The 16,278-nt window shown below is 50.1% G+C and overlaps 11 protein-coding genes across 11 annotated transcripts; 3 read left to right on the top strand and 8 right to left on the bottom strand.

Moving 5' to 3' along the window:
* Nucleotides 1-291: 291 nt before the first annotated feature.
* BCR37DRAFT_350414 (chromate transporter-domain-containing protein) lies at nucleotides 292-1,857 on the bottom strand (the record flags this gene model as incomplete). The annotated part of the gene is made up of 2 exons (XM_040868002.1): nucleotides 292-491; nucleotides 534-1,857. 2 exons carry the CDS (start codon nucleotides 1,855-1,857, stop codon nucleotides 292-294), a joined length of 1,524 nt encoding a protein of 507 aa, XP_040723461.1.
* A 148-nt stretch (nucleotides 1,858-2,005) lies between these two features.
* On the bottom strand, nucleotides 2,006-2,724 carry BCR37DRAFT_370508 (uncharacterized protein; the record flags this gene model as incomplete). Its single annotated transcript, XM_040868329.1, has 1 exon — nucleotides 2,006-2,724. The coding sequence occupies one exon, from the start codon at nucleotides 2,722-2,724 to the stop codon at nucleotides 2,104-2,106; it is 621 nt and encodes a 206-aa protein (XP_040723462.1). The 3' UTR covers nucleotides 2,006-2,103.
* Nucleotides 2,725-3,120: 396 nt separating this feature from the next.
* BCR37DRAFT_350371 (cytochrome c oxidase family protein-like protein) lies at nucleotides 3,121-3,288 on the bottom strand (the record flags this gene model as incomplete). The annotated part of the gene is made up of 1 exon (XM_040867997.1): nucleotides 3,121-3,288. A coding segment is annotated over one exon (168 nt), but the record flags the coding sequence as incomplete, so codon positions are not given.
* Nucleotides 3,289-4,445: 1,157 nt separating this feature from the next.
* Nucleotides 4,446-5,216, bottom strand: BCR37DRAFT_108383 (uncharacterized protein). Its single transcript, XM_040865902.1, has 3 exons — nucleotides 5,163-5,216; nucleotides 4,674-5,119; nucleotides 4,446-4,624 (listed from the first exon to the last, which is right to left on the bottom strand). The coding sequence occupies exons 2-3, from the start codon at nucleotides 5,017-5,019 to the stop codon at nucleotides 4,551-4,553; spliced, it is 420 nt and encodes a 139-aa protein (XP_040723464.1). The 5' UTR covers nucleotides 5,020-5,119; nucleotides 5,163-5,216; the 3' UTR covers nucleotides 4,446-4,550.
* A 788-nt stretch (nucleotides 5,217-6,004) lies between these two features.
* On the bottom strand, nucleotides 6,005-7,021 carry BCR37DRAFT_388770 (uncharacterized protein; the record flags this gene model as incomplete). The annotated part of the gene is made up of 1 exon (XM_040870668.1): nucleotides 6,005-7,021. The coding sequence occupies one exon, from the start codon at nucleotides 7,019-7,021 to the stop codon at nucleotides 6,005-6,007; it is 1,017 nt and encodes a 338-aa protein (XP_040723465.1).
* Nucleotides 7,022-8,015: 994 nt separating this feature from the next.
* Nucleotides 8,016-8,870, bottom strand: BCR37DRAFT_388771 (uncharacterized protein; the record flags this gene model as incomplete). The annotated part of the gene is made up of 1 exon (XM_040870669.1): nucleotides 8,016-8,870. One exon carries the CDS (start codon nucleotides 8,868-8,870, stop codon nucleotides 8,016-8,018), a length of 855 nt encoding a protein of 284 aa, XP_040723466.1.
* A 232-nt stretch (nucleotides 8,871-9,102) lies between these two features.
* Nucleotides 9,103-10,466, bottom strand: BCR37DRAFT_108364 (uncharacterized protein). Its single transcript, XM_040865901.1, has one exon. It carries the CDS (start codon nucleotides 10,362-10,364, stop codon nucleotides 9,336-9,338), a length of 1,029 nt encoding a protein of 342 aa, XP_040723467.1. The 5' UTR covers nucleotides 10,365-10,466; the 3' UTR covers nucleotides 9,103-9,335.
* An 80-nt stretch (nucleotides 10,467-10,546) lies between these two features.
* On the top strand, nucleotides 10,547-11,997 carry BCR37DRAFT_382233 (putative NADH oxidoreductase). The gene has a single exon (XM_040869835.1). The coding sequence runs from the start codon at nucleotides 10,653-10,655 to the stop codon at nucleotides 11,934-11,936; it is 1,284 nt and encodes a 427-aa protein (XP_040723468.1). The 5' UTR covers nucleotides 10,547-10,652; the 3' UTR covers nucleotides 11,937-11,997.
* A 1,155-nt stretch (nucleotides 11,998-13,152) lies between these two features.
* BCR37DRAFT_394531 (acyl-CoA N-acyltransferase) lies at nucleotides 13,153-13,703 on the top strand (the record flags this gene model as incomplete). The annotated part of the gene is made up of 2 exons (XM_040871483.1): nucleotides 13,153-13,258; nucleotides 13,300-13,703. 2 exons carry the CDS (start codon nucleotides 13,153-13,155, stop codon nucleotides 13,701-13,703), a joined length of 510 nt encoding a protein of 169 aa, XP_040723469.1.
* Nucleotides 13,704-13,773: 70 nt separating this feature from the next.
* On the top strand, nucleotides 13,774-15,304 carry BCR37DRAFT_108432 (uncharacterized protein). The gene has a single exon (XM_040865904.1). The coding sequence runs from the start codon at nucleotides 13,842-13,844 to the stop codon at nucleotides 15,141-15,143; it is 1,302 nt and encodes a 433-aa protein (XP_040723470.1). The 5' UTR covers nucleotides 13,774-13,841; the 3' UTR covers nucleotides 15,144-15,304.
* On the bottom strand, nucleotides 15,167-16,095 carry BCR37DRAFT_108426 (uncharacterized protein). The gene is made up of 2 exons (XM_040865903.1): nucleotides 15,627-16,095; nucleotides 15,167-15,582 (listed from the first exon to the last, which is right to left on the bottom strand). Exons 1-2 carry the CDS (start codon nucleotides 15,687-15,689, stop codon nucleotides 15,190-15,192), a joined length of 456 nt encoding a protein of 151 aa, XP_040723471.1. The 5' UTR covers nucleotides 15,690-16,095; the 3' UTR covers nucleotides 15,167-15,189.
* Between the last annotated feature and the right edge of the window lie 183 nt (nucleotides 16,096-16,278).

Here is a 16,278-nt window from a genome sequence, read left to right on the forward strand (position 1 = left end):
GTCGACGGTGGCATTACCGGATGATGAAGAAACAAACACAGGCCAATCTCACCCTCAGGAGCGTGGTGGACCTGGAAGTACCGATGAAGCTGAACGACAAGAAACACTCGCCACGTTGTCCGCGATGTTTGAGCAAATTGACCGCGCTGTGATTGAGCTTGTGCTTGAAGCAAAGGGGAATAAAGTAGGTGGCGCAATTGACGCACTACTGGAGATGAGTGGATGAGACGCTGCATGCATGATATTGATGACTCCCATTTTTTTTGCAAACACTCGTACATAGCATGGTTCTTACTCTACACGACCGAATGATTGGATCATAGGAGACCCTTTTGCAACGCCATACTCAGCAACACCAGCAACAGCACCCAACAACACTGCCAATGCAGGCGGACACCTGAGTTTCTCAAGCAAAACAAACGTCAACCCAGCAACCACCGTGAACCACGGTAATGTCAAGATATTCTGACTCCCATTCACCTCCCCTGTCGCTGTCGTTGTAGTCGTTGCAGCATTCATGGCAGTCAAGATACCCGGTGGTGGTGTAATGATGGTTGTTCTGCAAAATCGATAAATGGCTGCAAAGATGAGTCCAACAGCAGCGGCGGTGACGCCACGTAGGATTTGTCGTGTTGCTTGGTAGCGACGTAGCACGGACCAGAAGGGCAGGATACCCACACGAAGCAGGAGACCTGGCAGGAAGATTCCAAGCCAGGCGAGAAAAGCACCACCGACCGGGTTTTTGTTGAGGGTCAGAGCACCCAGGTAAACGGCAAAGTTGAAGTTGGGACCTGGGAAGGCTTGAATGATACTCAAACCAATGAGAAAATCGCGGACAGATACCCAGCCTGGATCAACGACATAAGTTGAGAGAAGCGGAATAACGACGGGTCCTCCGCCAAAAATGATGGTCCCACCGAGAAGCATGTTTCGGAAGAGTAAGATTGCACGAGCGGGATTCTTGACGGCTGAAGTGATGGACAGTGTCAGAATTAAGATGAGTGCAAAGACTGCAAGTGTAATGTAGCCAGTGCGTAACGAATTCAGGTACATGTGGCTTTGAGGTTGGTTGGTCGCCTCAGTCAATGGACTCTCTGCTTGACTGACTGCAGCTGTTGTTGTGGGCGGTAGTGACTTGCTTGAAGGTAATGCGACATCAGGAACATCCCTTGCAGTCCGCCGTCGAAGCTGAGCAGTCGAGGGCGTTTGTAGACTTTCCAGCTCAATCTCTGGTTGTTCCACTTGAAGCCCTGCTTGCTGTCTCGTCTTGCCAAAACGCATGCGCATTGGTTCCGACCAAGCTTTAGCATTATCGCTGATAAAACTGACCAGCCCTCCTGAAACGACCAGGACTGGATACAGCCACTGGGAGGAGTACAACGTGGCAATGGCAGCACTCAGAGAAAGAACAATAACAGTAGTCGTGTCTGTTGCTGCCTTTTTAGCCAGTGCATAACCAGCTTGTGCAATGAGTCCAACGACAGCAGCATTCAGGCCAGAAAGAAGATGATAGACCCATTCTGGTAAGATGTCATTGATTTGACGTATACCAAGAGCTAGACCAAGCATAGCCATGGCTGCTGGAAGGCTCCACAAAAAGAAGGCGACAAAGCCACAAAAGAGGCCGCCTCGCAGACTTGCGATGGAAAAGACCATCGTTGTGGATGCTGGCCCGGGTGAAGCGGAGCCCAGCGCAAAGAGCTCTTGATAGGTGGCTTCATCGATCCATGCAAGCTCTTGAACAAACTTCTTGTGAAGGATGAGGAAGTGTACAGAGGGTCCACCAAAGGAAGTGAAGCCTAGGAGACCGCAATGCCGTAATATCTCGGGCACATGTTGTAGAAAGCTGGGCGCCATCTTCAATATGAGCTTTTGAATGTACTCTATAGACGGAAGCTAGCCACAGATTGTGTGGTATCAAGATAGCATCACATGAGCTTGTAAAGCATTGTGATGGTACGGCGTGGTTGCTCGAGTAGTTCTAAACATGTGGGTCCAGACGAAGACGAGATTGGTCGAAAACAGCACAGTAGGGAAAGGAAATATATACAAGGCCTGCGTTATGATTTATGAGCAAGTTGCTGCTCAGCTGTTATTGAGAGTCTATCGACGCCTGCCCACAGGGCTCGGCGAACGAGAAGGACTCTTGTCCTTGCCAATGGCTTTTAGATGTTTTCGCTGTGCCATATCCAGCTCTCTATGCAACGCAGGATTGACCTTTCGACGATGCATAAAGTTGCAATGGCCACCACGATTACACTCCGTCTGTTCATGCTGTCGACAACACGCCTCTCTGAAATCCGTCACTGGGCTCAGTTCCGCATACACAGGACGGCCCGCATACCACCGTGCATTGAGATCAGCAACCGCTTTGCTCGCATCTTCTTCATACTTGTACCGCGCATAGACATTGCCCACAAGGTGATCGCCTGTATTGTCGCACACAACAATCGTCTCTACCTCGCCGAACTTGGCAAGCTCACAATACATATCCTCGTAGAAACTGTCAAAATGCTGTTGCACCTGCTGCGCATCCATCCGTGCACTTGCATCATGGGCTGGGTTCTGGTAGAGGTTCGGACACAGGATCGTTTGTGAGTAATTGGGTTTGACGTGCTTTCGCGAGCAGCGATCGCCGTGCCTGCAAGCGCCGATTTTGTAGTAGAAGGAGCAGTTGACTTTGTCTTGCTCTGTGCCGTAGATGGAGGCAAGGAACTGTGCCATGACTGCGCAGGACTTGGGGTCTGGCCTTGTGTGGTGTCTGGTGTCTGCGTGTCCTTGCAAGTGGCGGTCAATTTTGTTTGCTCGCACACAAGATGCACAGAGGAAGGCAATGGCAGTGAGGTTGAATGGCTAGCAGGGTATAGAAAGGCATGGAAGAGTTCATCACACAGGCAGAGAGGTCGAGGAAACACAGAAGCAAGGGAGAAAAGAAGAAGACCATGATTGATGGGCTATGCAGGAAAGGAGCACGCCAGTTTACAGTTGACCATAGCCGCCTGTCGTTAGCTCAGTCATAGCATCGGAGGGTAACGCAGGCCAGGACGATGCAAGCTAAGACAGTTCACGAACAGTGTGAGCCTGTCAAGCAAGTCTCGCCGGCACGCCATCGATCCCCATTCAAATCAACCTACCAGTTCCTTGAGATTCAAGCTTAGCGTAGTATGCGTCTCGCTTGCGCACAGCTGGGATGTGATAGCCAAACCAGAATGCATAGCCACCGCCGATACCCAGACCAAAGGCCACCGAAAGGTCGACCATGAGTTGCTTACGGAGCTTGCCTGTAAAGTGTTAGTATATGGACTAACAAACGAGCCATGTCTCTTGAGTCTTCTGTTCCGTCATTTACAAGCCCAGTCACGCTGGACAGGAGTCCATCTAGTTCGTGGAAGGCTGAGCGATCCATTGCACACAGACGGCCGCTGCTCTTCGAGCATACTCGGTTATAGCAAGGCCGCACTTGCGGTGACATCGGAGAAAGAGTCCCCGTGAAGACAATGGACACACATCAAATCATACCTGTAATTGGAGCGATTGCCATTGTTGTGGATAGTTGCAGGCTATTTGTTGCAATGTGATCGGCTGCAGTCGTCGAGCTGCGCTGCTGCGGTATCCTGGCACTAACCCTGGAAAGCTTTGACAACGGCAAGAACTTGAATTTTGGGGTCAAGTTTGGTTGAAACATTGGTAGACTTGCAGATATCAAAGGATGACTCCCCTGGAAAGTGACCTGCAAAGAAGGTCCGCGAGCGTCAAAGAGGCATCAAATTAGAGCACTTACTTCCACTCTCACTGAGCGTTGAGATGCATCGTCTGCACAACTAAGAAAGTATGTGTAAATCTGATAAACGCTGCATTCATTTGTTAAGTAAAGTACGAGGGCACTGTAGATCACCGACCACCAATGCGCTACATGTACGTGAACGGCGGAAGGCCAGAGTGTTTGTATCCTAGAATGAACTCTGCTGAGATCAGGGTGGATGAAGGTGGACTGTACTGTGGATCCTGGAAGTAACAAATCAGAATGTGCTGTCGTGGGTTGGGAGACCAATCAGCATCATCCTTTTGGAGACACGGCTTCCTTCCGACGATTCGTATGCTTTTGCCCTGCCAACCACCATGTTGTAGTCGGGAGAAGACAATCTCTTCGTCACATGGTCCAAAACCCCCTTTTTTTCCTTTTTTGAAGAAAGAACCATGCTGAAATGGAAATGGAAATGCAAATGTATCGGGTAAGAGCCTTCGGATACGAAGGTCAAATGAGCAAATGCATTCAAAGTCATCAGTAAAGCCTGGTGAAGCACAAGTGTTCTGGCGAGCTTGCTGTTGATCCCCAACATGTGCACCCTTTGAATCGCATATCAAGGCATCGATGCCGCACGATGGTCGACAACTTGCTGTCGGTGTGACCCTCTCCCATTGAATATTTGTGTACGCCCAATCATAGTCGCTTGATATACGACCTGGAGTTGTGTAGGCTGGAGATCTTTCGTGTGTGATGACAACTTGACAGATATCTGGTAGGACGGCCAAGCGATCTCGATGTCGCTTTATTTCCTTCCTACATGCAGCCGCGCAACTTTTCGGACTGGCTGACACAGACTTGGCAGAATCGGGGTTGGGTCTGATATGACTGCGTGAGCTTGAGCTTGAGCTTGAGCCTGATCCTTTACCCCTATTTGCATAGGTTTTGGGTTTCGAGCTCGAGGCGGACCCTGTGGTCTCCTCACCATAGACCTCGGGGTTTGAGCTGAAGGTATATCCTCCCTGTACCTCTTCATATGTTCCGGGATTGGACTGAGTGCTTGACGAAGACTTTCGATCCACATTGACTTTAATGAGTGCCTTGAATTTGAAAAGGACTGTCTTGCAAAGCATGCCCTGGAGCGGATGGTAGCCATAGTGCGAACTGGTCACTGCAGCTGGGGGTGATGGGCCTACAGTAACGAGAAACGTGCCCAGAATGAGGCAGGACAGGATCGAGAGTACGCCGAGAGGTGCCGAGCGCAAGATTGCCATAATTGTTGCAACGCTTTCCAGCGCTCCGTTTGGACCACATGAGGCTGGCTGTCTTCAAATATCTGCTCTGCTCAGGGGTACTGCAAGATGGCCAAGAAGGCTAGAAATTAGCCCAGTCGTCCCTTTTCTGCGAGTTGCTAGACCTTCTGCTCAATGTTGCAAACCGCGCGGCTCGATGGGACAAGTTCGTGGTAGTAAACCACGAGACTTCAGTGCATGCAAATGCAGCGTTGCTTGCAACTTTCCATGCTGTTGTATCATGAAACCAGTGTCAAGTTGCTATTCGTAAAAAGCATGCGGTAGATGAGGAGCATCTACATGTCGTGCTCGATGCTCTCTGTTCTCGCCGAGATCATCGCCATAAGCCCATGCTTCGCGTGATTCTATTGATGAAGCGCTTGTGATGGCGACCAGTGCACGAACACGACGGACAGCACTCCCTTTGCTCAATAATATGAGCCTTCCCCTGCATAAAGACCCTCACCAGTGGTGGCCTGATCTTCCGACATGGCAACATAGACGTTGACTTTACAATTTCCACGGCCGGAAGGAAGCTGTCACTGTACTTCAGCTTCGTCCGGAACTTGTTGAAGTGTGACTTGAGCGTTTTCGGCGCGTATTTCAGCACGGATGGTTACAGGCTAATTGTTGCAATGTGATCAACTGCAGTCGTCGAGCCGCGGTAGTTCTATCCTCAGATCCTGGCGTTTATCCTTGGAAAGCTTTGACAACGGCAAGAACTCGAATTTTGGGGTCAAGTTTGGTTGAAACATTGGTAGACTTGCAGATATCAAAGGGTGACTCCCCTGGAGATTGACCTGCAAAGGTCTGCGGGCGCCAAATAGGCATCGGCTTATAGCTTTTACTTCCACTCTCACTGAGCTTCGAGATGCATCGTCTGCACAACTAAGAAGATATGTGTAAATCTGATAATCGCCTGCATTCATTTGCTAAGTAATGTACGAGGGCACTGTAGATCATCGAGCTAGATGAAAGGCGGGTAGTCAGAGTGCATGACTCCCCAAAATGAGAAGTATGAGTCCATAATGGGAGTGGATGCTCTGTAGCGTGGATCTTTGAAGTAGCAAATCACAATATCCTGGTACAGGTTGGGAACCCAATCAGCATCATCCTTTTGATAACACGGCTTCGTTCCAACGAGTCGGTGACCTTGACGCTGCCAACCATCGTATTCTAGTCGTTTGAGGACATCGTCTTCGTGACACGAGATTTGATATAGAGCGAAAGAACCATGGCCGTCCGGCAGAGATTGAAATGTTCCAGGTAATAGCCTTCGGACACGAAGGTCAATCTCGCAAGTGCATTGATGGTCATCAAAGTCCGGTGCAGCACAAGTCTTCTGGCGAGCTTGCTTTTGTTCCGCAATATGTGCACTCTCTGAATCACATGTCAGTGAGCTATCCTCCCATACAATCCTTGTGTACACCCAATCGTAGATGCTTGGCCTACGACCTGGGGTTGTGTAGGCTGGAGTGATATCGTTTGAAATGACAATTTGACAGATATCTGGTCTTGAGGCCAAGCGATCTCGATGCTTCCACACTTTCGTTTTACAAGCAACCTCGCAAATTGGCGAATTGGATGGTCCAGCCTCAGAAGAATTTGTATTGAGGGGACTGCTTGAGCTTGAGCTTGAGCCTAATCCTTTGACCACATCTGCATAGGTCCTGGGTTTCGAGCTTGAAACGGATCCTGTGGTCGCCTCGCTATAGGCCTTGGTGTTTGAGCTGGAGGCAAGTCCTTCGAGGACCTCATTATATGTTCTGGGTTTGGGCTGAGTGCTTGACGAAGAGTCTCGTTTCACATTGACGCGAATGACTGTCTTGAGTGTGAAATCAACTGTCTTGCATGACAGTTCCTGGACCGAGTTGGTATCATGTCGTCGCAGTTCGGCCGCAGCAGCTGGTGGCGATGGGTCTACAGCATTGACAAACGTGCCCAGAATGAGGCAGGACAGGACCGAAGAGCGCAAGATTGCCATGGCAGGTGCAACGCTTTCCAGCACTTTGTTTCTAGACGAGAGCCGTTTGGTTCACATGAGGCTGGCTGTCATTAAGTAACTGCTCTGCTCAGGGGCACTGCGCAAGATCGCCGAAAAGACTAAAGATTGGCCTAATCATCTCTTTCCTGCAGTGTGCTAGATCTTCTGCTCAATGTTGCAGCTGCAGTTCGCGTGGCTCCATGGGACAAGTTCGTGGTAGTGAACCACGAGACTTCAGTGCATGCAAGTATAGCATTGCTTGCAACTTTCCATGCTGTCGTGTCAGGAGACCAGTGTCAAGTTGCTACTCGTGAAAGACATGCGGTAGATGAAGCGCATCCACATGTCGTGCTCAATGCTCTCTGTTCTCGCCGAGATCGTCGCCAGAAGCCCATGCTTCGCATGATACTATCAATGGAGCTCTTGTAACGGCGATCAGTACACGAACACGACGGACAGCGCTCCCTTTGCTCAATAACATGAGCCTTCCCCTGCATAAAGGCCCTCACCAGTGGTGCCCTGATCTTGCGACAAGGCAACATGGACCTTGACTTTACAAAATTCACGGCCGAAAGGACTTTTGTGGTCGGGTGCGCACTCAAGAGACCCGCAGCAGATGGAGCAAAGTCGCTTGCACCGACCGCGATGCGACAAAGCATGGCATTCGGGGTCTTTCCATTGTTACTCGCTAGGGCATGTAGTTGAGCTGCTGCCATTGTCAACTTGGCGAGAGCACTCGGTATTGCTAGAGCACTGGCTTACACTCTCATTGAGCTATCATATCAATCGTCTACATATCTAAAAGCGTATTGATGAATTTGATAATCGCCTGCATTCATTTGCTAAGGGAAGCCAGGGCACTGTAGGTCATCGATCACGAGTGACTACATGTACGGTAAAGGCGATAGGCCATAGTGCTTGTATCCCAAAATGAAGTCTGCTGATATCAGAGTGGAAGAAGATGCTCTGTATTGTTGATTCTTGAAGTAGCGTATCACATAATGCCTTTTTCGGTTGGGACCCAATCAGCATCATCCTTTTGGAGACACGGCTTCCACTCGACAAATTGGTGGCCGTAAGGCTGCCAACCATTATGAACTAGTCGGGAGATGACATTGTCTTCGCGACATGGTCCCTTACCATCTTTGCGGAAAAGTCCATAGTCGGGATCTTGAAATGCTTCAGGTAAGAGCCTTCGGACACGAAGGTCAGTTCTGCACATGCATTGATGGTGATCAGTAAAGTCCGGTTCAGTACAAAATCTCCGGCGAGTTTTCTCTTGATGTGTACCTTCTGTATCGAATGCCAAGGCATCGATGACGCCTGGCGCGAGACAACTTGTTATCACTGAGAGATCCTCCCATCGAATCCTTATGTAAGCCCAATCATAGGTGCTTGGCTGGTAACCTGGGCGTGTGTATGCTGGAGATATTTCGTCTGTAATGACAACTTGACAGCGATCTGGCATGATCGCCAAGAGATCTCGATGTCGCTGCACTGCCTTCTTACATGCAGCCTTGCAACTTGTCGGATTTAATGGCCCAGACTCAGCAGAATCGGTATTGAGGGGACTGTTTGAGCTTGAGGCAGATCCGTCGAGGACGTCTTTATATGGTCCGGGATTGGTTTGAGTGCTTGACGAAGAATCTCGCACCCCATCAGCGTAAATGATTGTCCTGAGTTTGAAATCGACTGTCTTGCAGAGCAACACCTGGAGCGGATGATCGCCATTTTGCGAATTGGCCACTGCAGCTGGAGGCGATGAGTGTACAGCATTGAAAAACGTGCCTAGCATGAGGCAGGACAGGATAGACAGTATGCCGAAATGTGCAGAGCGCATGGTTGCCATAACTGTTGCGATGCCCTTCAGTGCTTTGTTTCTAGACGAGAGCCGTTAGGTTCACCTGAGGCTGGCTGTCATCAAATATCTGCTCTGCTCAGGGGTACTTCGCGAGAGCGCCGAGAAGACTAAAGATGGACTAATTGTTCCTCTCCTGCAGTGTGCTAGACCTTCTGCTCAGTGTTGCAACTCGCGTGGCTCGATGGGACTAGTTCGTGGTAGTAAACCATGAGACTTCAGTACATGCAGATACAGCGTTGCTTGCAACTTTCCATGCTGTCGTGTCAGGAGACCAGTGTCAAGTTGCTATTCGTGAAAGACATGCGGTAGATGAGGAGCATCTACATGTCGTGCTCAATGCTCTCTGTTCATGCCGAAATCATCGCCAGAAGCCCATACTTCGCGTGATTTCTGTTGATGGAGCACTTGTAATAGCGATCAGTACACGAACACGACGGACAGCACTCCCTTCGCTCAATAATATGAGCCTTCCCCTGCATAAAGACCCTCACCAGTGGTGGCCTGATCTTCCGACAAGGCAACATAGACCTTGACTTTACAAAATTCACGGCCGGAAGGAAGCTGTCGCTGTACTTCAGCTTCGTCTGGAACTGGTTGAAACGTGACTTGATCATTCTCCGCGCGTAGTTCAGCATGTAACATCGTAACATCAGTCTTTCCCTGGCCAAGCTTGGCTGCGAGTGAAGCACAGCCAACAGCAAGCCCAATGCTGCCTTGCTTCTGGGCATCAAGGGCCAGACAAACGTACGCTTCCGCCAGAGCCGAAGCCTTCAGCCGTTTGCACTGGTCAAGCAAGTCGGAAGGCAGGACTTTTCTGGTCGGGTGCGCACTCAAAAGACCCACAGCAGATGAAGCATGGTCGCTTGCTCCGACCGCGATGCGACAAAGCATGGCATTCGAGGTCTTTCCATTGAGACTCGCTAAAGCATGTAGTTGAGCTGCGGCCATTGTCAACTTGGCGAGAGCGCTCGGTAGTGCTGGATAAGTTTCTGGACAGACTCGTTCAGTGAGCATTGGACAGATTTGATCTGCGACATGCTCAAAGATTCCAGCTGCGCGACAAAGCTGTTCTGCCGCATGAGCATTGTCTCCCTGCAGCACGGCATCATTGTAGAGAGCTTGCGCATACGTGAGCAGCACAAAAAGCACTTCATAAGATAAGCCAGGAAAGTCCAGCCGTGGAAAGTCTTTGTTTGGTAGCCGGTGGTGCAGAAACATGCTTCGCCAGTTGACTTGCATGCTCTTATACTGTTGTGATGTATGCAGTTTGTGCAGATGAGGCAGGTATGCCTGGCAGACGCGAATGACGCTCAGCGAATCTTTTACAGCTGCTCGCTTGTAGCTCTTGAGAGTATCTCGCAAGACCCCTCGGTGCGTATTTGCCTGTTGCACTTCAGCGTCAGTCACCCCACTAGCATTGGGAAAGAAGAGCGCCCCACAGGATGGCAGGGTGAACTGATATGTCATAGACACAGCAGGCATATTGAGGGTATTTATGTCAGCTGGGTCATAGTCAGCACCACTTGCAGACTTGCAGAGCGAACACGGTTGGCGTCCAGAATGTCGACTGATCTGATCTTGGCGTCGGCTCGATCTGGACAGTTTGAGCTTGCACAAAGTCGAGGTGCCAGTCAGCAGATGGAGATCCAATTTGTCAACCGCTACTTTTTCAATTTCAAAGCCTTGAGCCTATTTGTCATCGCAGAAGGTCTATAAAGCTGCACAGTCGCCTGTCCCCGTAGCTCAGCACATTTGACCCAGTTGATCATCATGGCACCCATCAAGAGTTACCTCTTTGAACCCATCACCTTGCCAAATGGCCAACAAATCAGCAACAGAATCAGCAAGGCTGCAATGGAGGAGAACATGCCCAATATCGCAGCTGGCAGCAGTCCCTCCGAGGAACTCATCAAATTGTACGAGGCCTGGGGCCGTGGCGGTGCAGGCCTTATCATCAGTGGGCACGTCATGGTCTCGCGCGACGACATGGCCGGTGCCGGCGCCGTCATTCTCGACAGGCGCAACGAGAAGGAACCTGGATACCTCGAGAATTACCGGCGCTACATCAAAGCTGCCACATCAGAAGGTGCCAAGTTTATATTGCAACTCAACTCGCCGGGTCGGCAAGCTATGAACAAGCTGCTCGGTCTCAAGACGCGTGCACCGTCCGTGACGAAGCTCCAGATGGGCAGAATAGCAGGCTCGGCCTTTGACTTGCCAGTCGAACTCACCAACGAGGAGATTCTTGAGATCATTGAACAATTTGTCGAGGCTGCCAAAATGGCGCATGAGTTGGGTGCATCAGGTGTCGAGATCCACAGCGCACACGGCTACTTATTCAGTCAGTTCCTCTCTCCGCTCACCAACTTGCGAAAGGATGCATGGGGCGGTTCACTTGAGAACCGCGCAAAACCACTCTTGACTGTGGTGGAGCGCATCCGAGCAGAACTACCCAAAGACTTCATCGTTGCAGTCAAGCTCAACTCTGCCGACTTCCAGCGCGGAGGTTTCGATGAAAAGGATGCACGGTGGGTCATTGAGGAGCTCTGCAAGCGCTCCATCGACCTCATCGAGCTTTCTGGTGGCACGTACGAGGCGCCAGCGATGGCAGGCTCTCACCAAGACAAATCTGCTCGCACGATCGAACGCGAGGTTTACTTTTTGCGCTTTGCTGAAAGCATCTTGGATGTGGCGACTGTGCCCATCATGGTCACTGGCGGCATTCGCACGCTAGAAGTTGCTGAGCGTGTGGTTCAGTCTGGCAAAGTGCTTGCCGGTATGGCCACCGCACTTGCGCTGCAGCCAGACTTGCCAAAGTTCCTGCAAAGTGGTCAAGATCCCAAGCCCTTCTTGTCTTCCAAGAACTCTTATGTCTTGCCTTCAACTCTTGGTGGATTGGCAAACCTCAAGCAGGTGGGTTACAACCTCCGTCGTGTTGGCAAGGGCAAGGAGACCTCACCGGGTGTCTGGCCAACCACTGCCTTTGTGAGCGAGATGATGATTGACTCTGCGTTGCAAAAGGAGTTTATCGCGCATCGCAAGGAGCAAAAATAGATGTCACTTGCTAAGATCTGTAAAGATAAACCATAGATTGTACAATTGAATCTGATCTGCTCCTTCAACTTCTTCTGCTAGTGCATGATTTTAATGTCCCCTGCATCAGGCTCTAGGACTGTTCAGAGCATCGGAAATTGCGAGTATCACATAGTTGAGATTCTGTTATCGAGCGTTCACTGACTATGATCTCAGTCTCCTGTAGGCGAACTGACCTTCTATTGGATGAAGCCAAAGTTTCGTTGAGGACAGGACTGGGGCGTAGCGTGGGGTTTGTTCGCCATCTGATCATGAGCTGAACTGCGAACGCCTGATGCTAGGCCTAAACAACCTCTACGCCACGTCTCTCTCACGCAGAGGCAGTGCTCGAGCTCAACCGAGAGGCCACTGGGTCTCAAGTGCTATCTATATTCGATGTGTAGGTGCTGATTACTTGTTCAATCTGCCATCTCATCTGACTACCGAGCTAATTGACCAATCCTACGAGACCGGGATCATCATGCCATGCTTTGGTACGCAGCGATGACGATGCAGTCGTAATGCTCTCTTGCTATAAAGAAGCCACTCTTTATCTTCTTGCTCTACTCGTCCGAACCATCCTCAAGCTTACATCCAAGCATGCCCACTACTCAGATCGCACATCCTCCCTTAGTCTCCCTGCCAACCATCTGGCTCCATGCAGACTTGGAATCATTTGTAGGGCCAGCAGCATTTGGTGCAGCGTGAGCAGTGGCAGACGTGGCTGGATAGAGCGCTCGTTGGTAGACATGGTAGGGTTCGCTCCATCGCTTCATCGTATATACCCTGGCGAAGCGGGATTTGGCGAAGCTGCAGTCAGCACGGTTTTTGGCATGCGTTAAGCGCGTACCGCTGGGCGATGTACATCTGCAGAGATGGTCCTAGCACAACGTCAAGGAGACCGCAGACCACAGTAGCGAGTGCAAACCCCAAGAAGCATATTAGCTGTCGTGGCCATCTGCTTGCCTGTTCCTGCCCTTGCAGGTATTCCACGACACAGCTTCTATCCTCTACGACCATAGTTACCAGGACAACCTGAGTTGCATGCTAGAGCAGGTTATAAGTCAACGACGACGTGTCTACTTGTAGTGAACTCAGTCTTCAGCTTGCCCACTATCATACACCGTCTTCCACGTGAACTTGTACATGTACTCACCAGTGACTTCACGCTTTTGACCTTGCACAGTCGCCGTGTACTATGAGCTTTAGTCGGACAGCTCTCTTTGTCGACGACAAGATCTCTCAAGCTGCAGTTCCCGAAGACTACTCAATCCGCCCACTCAAGCAAGACGACCATGAACGCGGTCAGTCGAATCCTTGATTCGTACAGCTCCCTGACTGCTAGGCTACTTGACTATCCTAGATGCTCTCGTGCCAGCACAAGCTCCCTTGAGCAAAGAGGCATTCACAAAACGCTTTCAGGAGCTTCGACAAGCCAATCAAGTCTGGCTCAACACCCTCGTCCTCGTCATTCTCGACCGTGACGACCAAGTCGCTGCAACAGGCACGCTGCTTGTGGAGCGTAAGTTCTTGCGTGCCGGAGCTATCGCAGGCCACATTGAGGATGTCGCCGTACGCCCTGATCAGCAAGGCAAAGGCTTTGGTCGCGTGCTTATCGACGCGTTGACGAAGCTTGCTGAGCGACAAGGATGCTACAAGGTGATTCTAGATTGTGACGAGAAGAACGTCGCATTCTATGAGAAGTGCACATATGAAAGAGCTGGTATAGAGATGAAGAAGTACTTTTGACTGTAGCAATTGGGTGTTTGTGACTGTTGCGCCTTTTCCCCCTATGTCTGGACGTCGAAAGGCTAGATCTGGTCTACAACTCGTTACCCGTACATGCCCTTCTTTGCATAGCATTCTGTCTGCTTTAGTCTGCTCATTATGCCGGTCATCATGCGGCGGGCGAATGACAATCTCGTCTTCTACATGATTGTCGCTTTAGTCTGGCTGATCTTCATCTTTCAAACAGGCGTACCTTTCGCTGCGCGCAAGGAAGACGCCTTTGTCGCTATGAAGCCGACGGTGCGTGATATACTGGTTCTGCTCAATGCCACTTGCCCTGCTCTGAATGCGCTCAAGTCGCTCTCTGGTCTGCATGGACAATACATGCCTGTCGACTTTGCAGGAACATTCAATCCGAGCATTGTTCCCCATCCATCAAAAGACAAGCGTTTCATTATCACTTCTCGCTACATCAGTAATGCTACTTTCATGGGGTTAAAGACATGCGAGGCCAAGTTTGAGTTTCATGCTCTGGTGTGCGAGCCTGAATCCATACGGGATGTTGTTGTCGAACAAACAAGCTCAAAGCATTGCACAGACAAGGCGACGTCGAGTCTGGCAGAGCTACAAGGTCAAAGTGATCCAAGAGTCTTCTACGGACCAAAAGGGTTGTACATCACATATGGCCTCCATTCGAAGTATGCATGCTTTGGTCAAGCCATTCAAGACTTCAATACAGTCTTCACACTCGATCACGGTGTCGCTGACCCACAAACATTTACCAAGCAAACCGAGATACAAAGGCCAGACGCCTATCACAAGATGGAGAAGAACTTTTTCCTCTTCTTCCCTCAGATTCAAGCCAACTCAAAACAACCCCTTGTGACGTATGTCCAGCACGATCTGCAGCCGAAACGCGTCTTTTCAGATCTCAAGACGGATGGATCCGTTGGTGGCAACATTGGCCTTCTCTCGAAAGATGAGCCGTGTCTCAGGGCGCTTTTGCCCTCGCTGGACAGCTCGCAAGATGAAAGCATTCATCAATCGACCAATACACTCGCATTGACCCTTTGCAATCGAGGTACCTGTACACCAGACAATGACAATACACTTCTCATCACCATTTTCCACAAAAAGAACTTTAAGTACTTTCACGCAGAGTATGAGCCATACCTAATGGCCTTCTCGCCCAATGCGCCATTCGGTATTGTTGGTATATCCAGCAAGCCATTCTGGATTGAAGGCCGAGGCGTTGCAAAACGCCCAGCCGGTTACAAAGGTCCCTATGGAAGAACAGAGATGCTCTACGTTGTGTCAATGAGCTGGCGAAGTCCAAAACAAACATATCAAGGCTTCTTAGATGACCCTGTCCTGTTGAGCTTGGGCATTCAAGACGAGTCTTGTGCTGCAACTGATGTTTATGGAAGAGACTTGCTTGGCTGTCTCGCAACTTGTCCGTAAAGTGTCTCCATGTACATACCCTATAGCGTATCATACTTTTGAAAATCTACAAAAGAGCATTGGCAGCCCGTCCAGCCTTGATGAACAAGGTGAAGATGGATCCAATACCAAAGAGGTACGTGAGAGAGCGAAGGGGACTCTTGCTGAGATCAGTTGTCGTGATGTACAAGTAGTTATACACCACACGACTGATCAAGTAAGCGGCACAGTACTTGTTGACGAGGCCGTTGTCGAGCTTGGCAAGGTTTGCAGCCACAACGGCACTGGCAAAGAAAGGCAAGTTCTCGAACCCATTCATCTGTGCGGCCTCGGCACGACGGAATTTGGCATGCTGAGCAGCAGTCATCTTGGCCTTGAGATTTTCGTGAGCCATACGAGGCTCGACGTTGTCAAACTTGTCAACGGAGTTGGCCATGCCAGCGGCAATCCAATGAGGCACCTAATTTGTCAGTTGAACAGTCAATTTCTTGTGGAAGTATGTACGATAGCAAGAAGCCATGCAGCAGGCACGGCGTAGAAAGAGTAGTTGGGGTTCGAGAAGGACATTTTCTTTTGCAGGTTGTTGGTGAGGTGGGTAGTAGGTAGATGGAAGTTTGCGGAGTCGAGAGCCGACGATTTGGGAGTTGCAAACCTGGAAAGTGATGTCACACAGACTAACGCAGCCACGCCAACACTGAAGCATATCCGTATTGCACAAAGATGTAGGCATCACTGAGGACTAATCGTCTGTGAAGCTCAAGAGAAAAGCCGAATCAAGCATGCAGCCGTTGAGCACAGTGGCATGTAGGAGCGCTAATCGACTCACAGTTTTCACATGTCGTAGACCGTCTTAAGATAGGCTTTCAACACAGAGCATCCCAACTTTCCTTGAAGCCAATATGCTCGAGCCATATATAGATAGACCTTGTAGGCTTCGGCATCAGTCCAACCACAGCCTTACAGATAGAAAACGTAAATTGCTCCATTGGCCCCAGCGCGGCGGATCTTGGCGTTCAAAGATGCATACCTCGTCTCGATTTCTGCAACACGGTTGTTAGTAATTTGATACCAAGTAAAGCCGCGTCCGAGAATGGCTTAAGCATCTCGGCGTCAAGGTGAGCCAGCAGGCCCAGCACTGCCAGCAATTTGATTTGAT

This window comes from Protomyces lactucae-debilis (assembly GCF_002105105.1).
Source record: "Protomyces lactucae-debilis strain 12-1054 chromosome Unknown BCR37scaffold_17, whole genome shotgun sequence".
In the NCBI taxonomy this organism is placed as follows: domain Eukaryota; kingdom Fungi; phylum Ascomycota; class Taphrinomycetes; order Taphrinales; family Protomycetaceae; genus Protomyces; species Protomyces lactucae-debilis.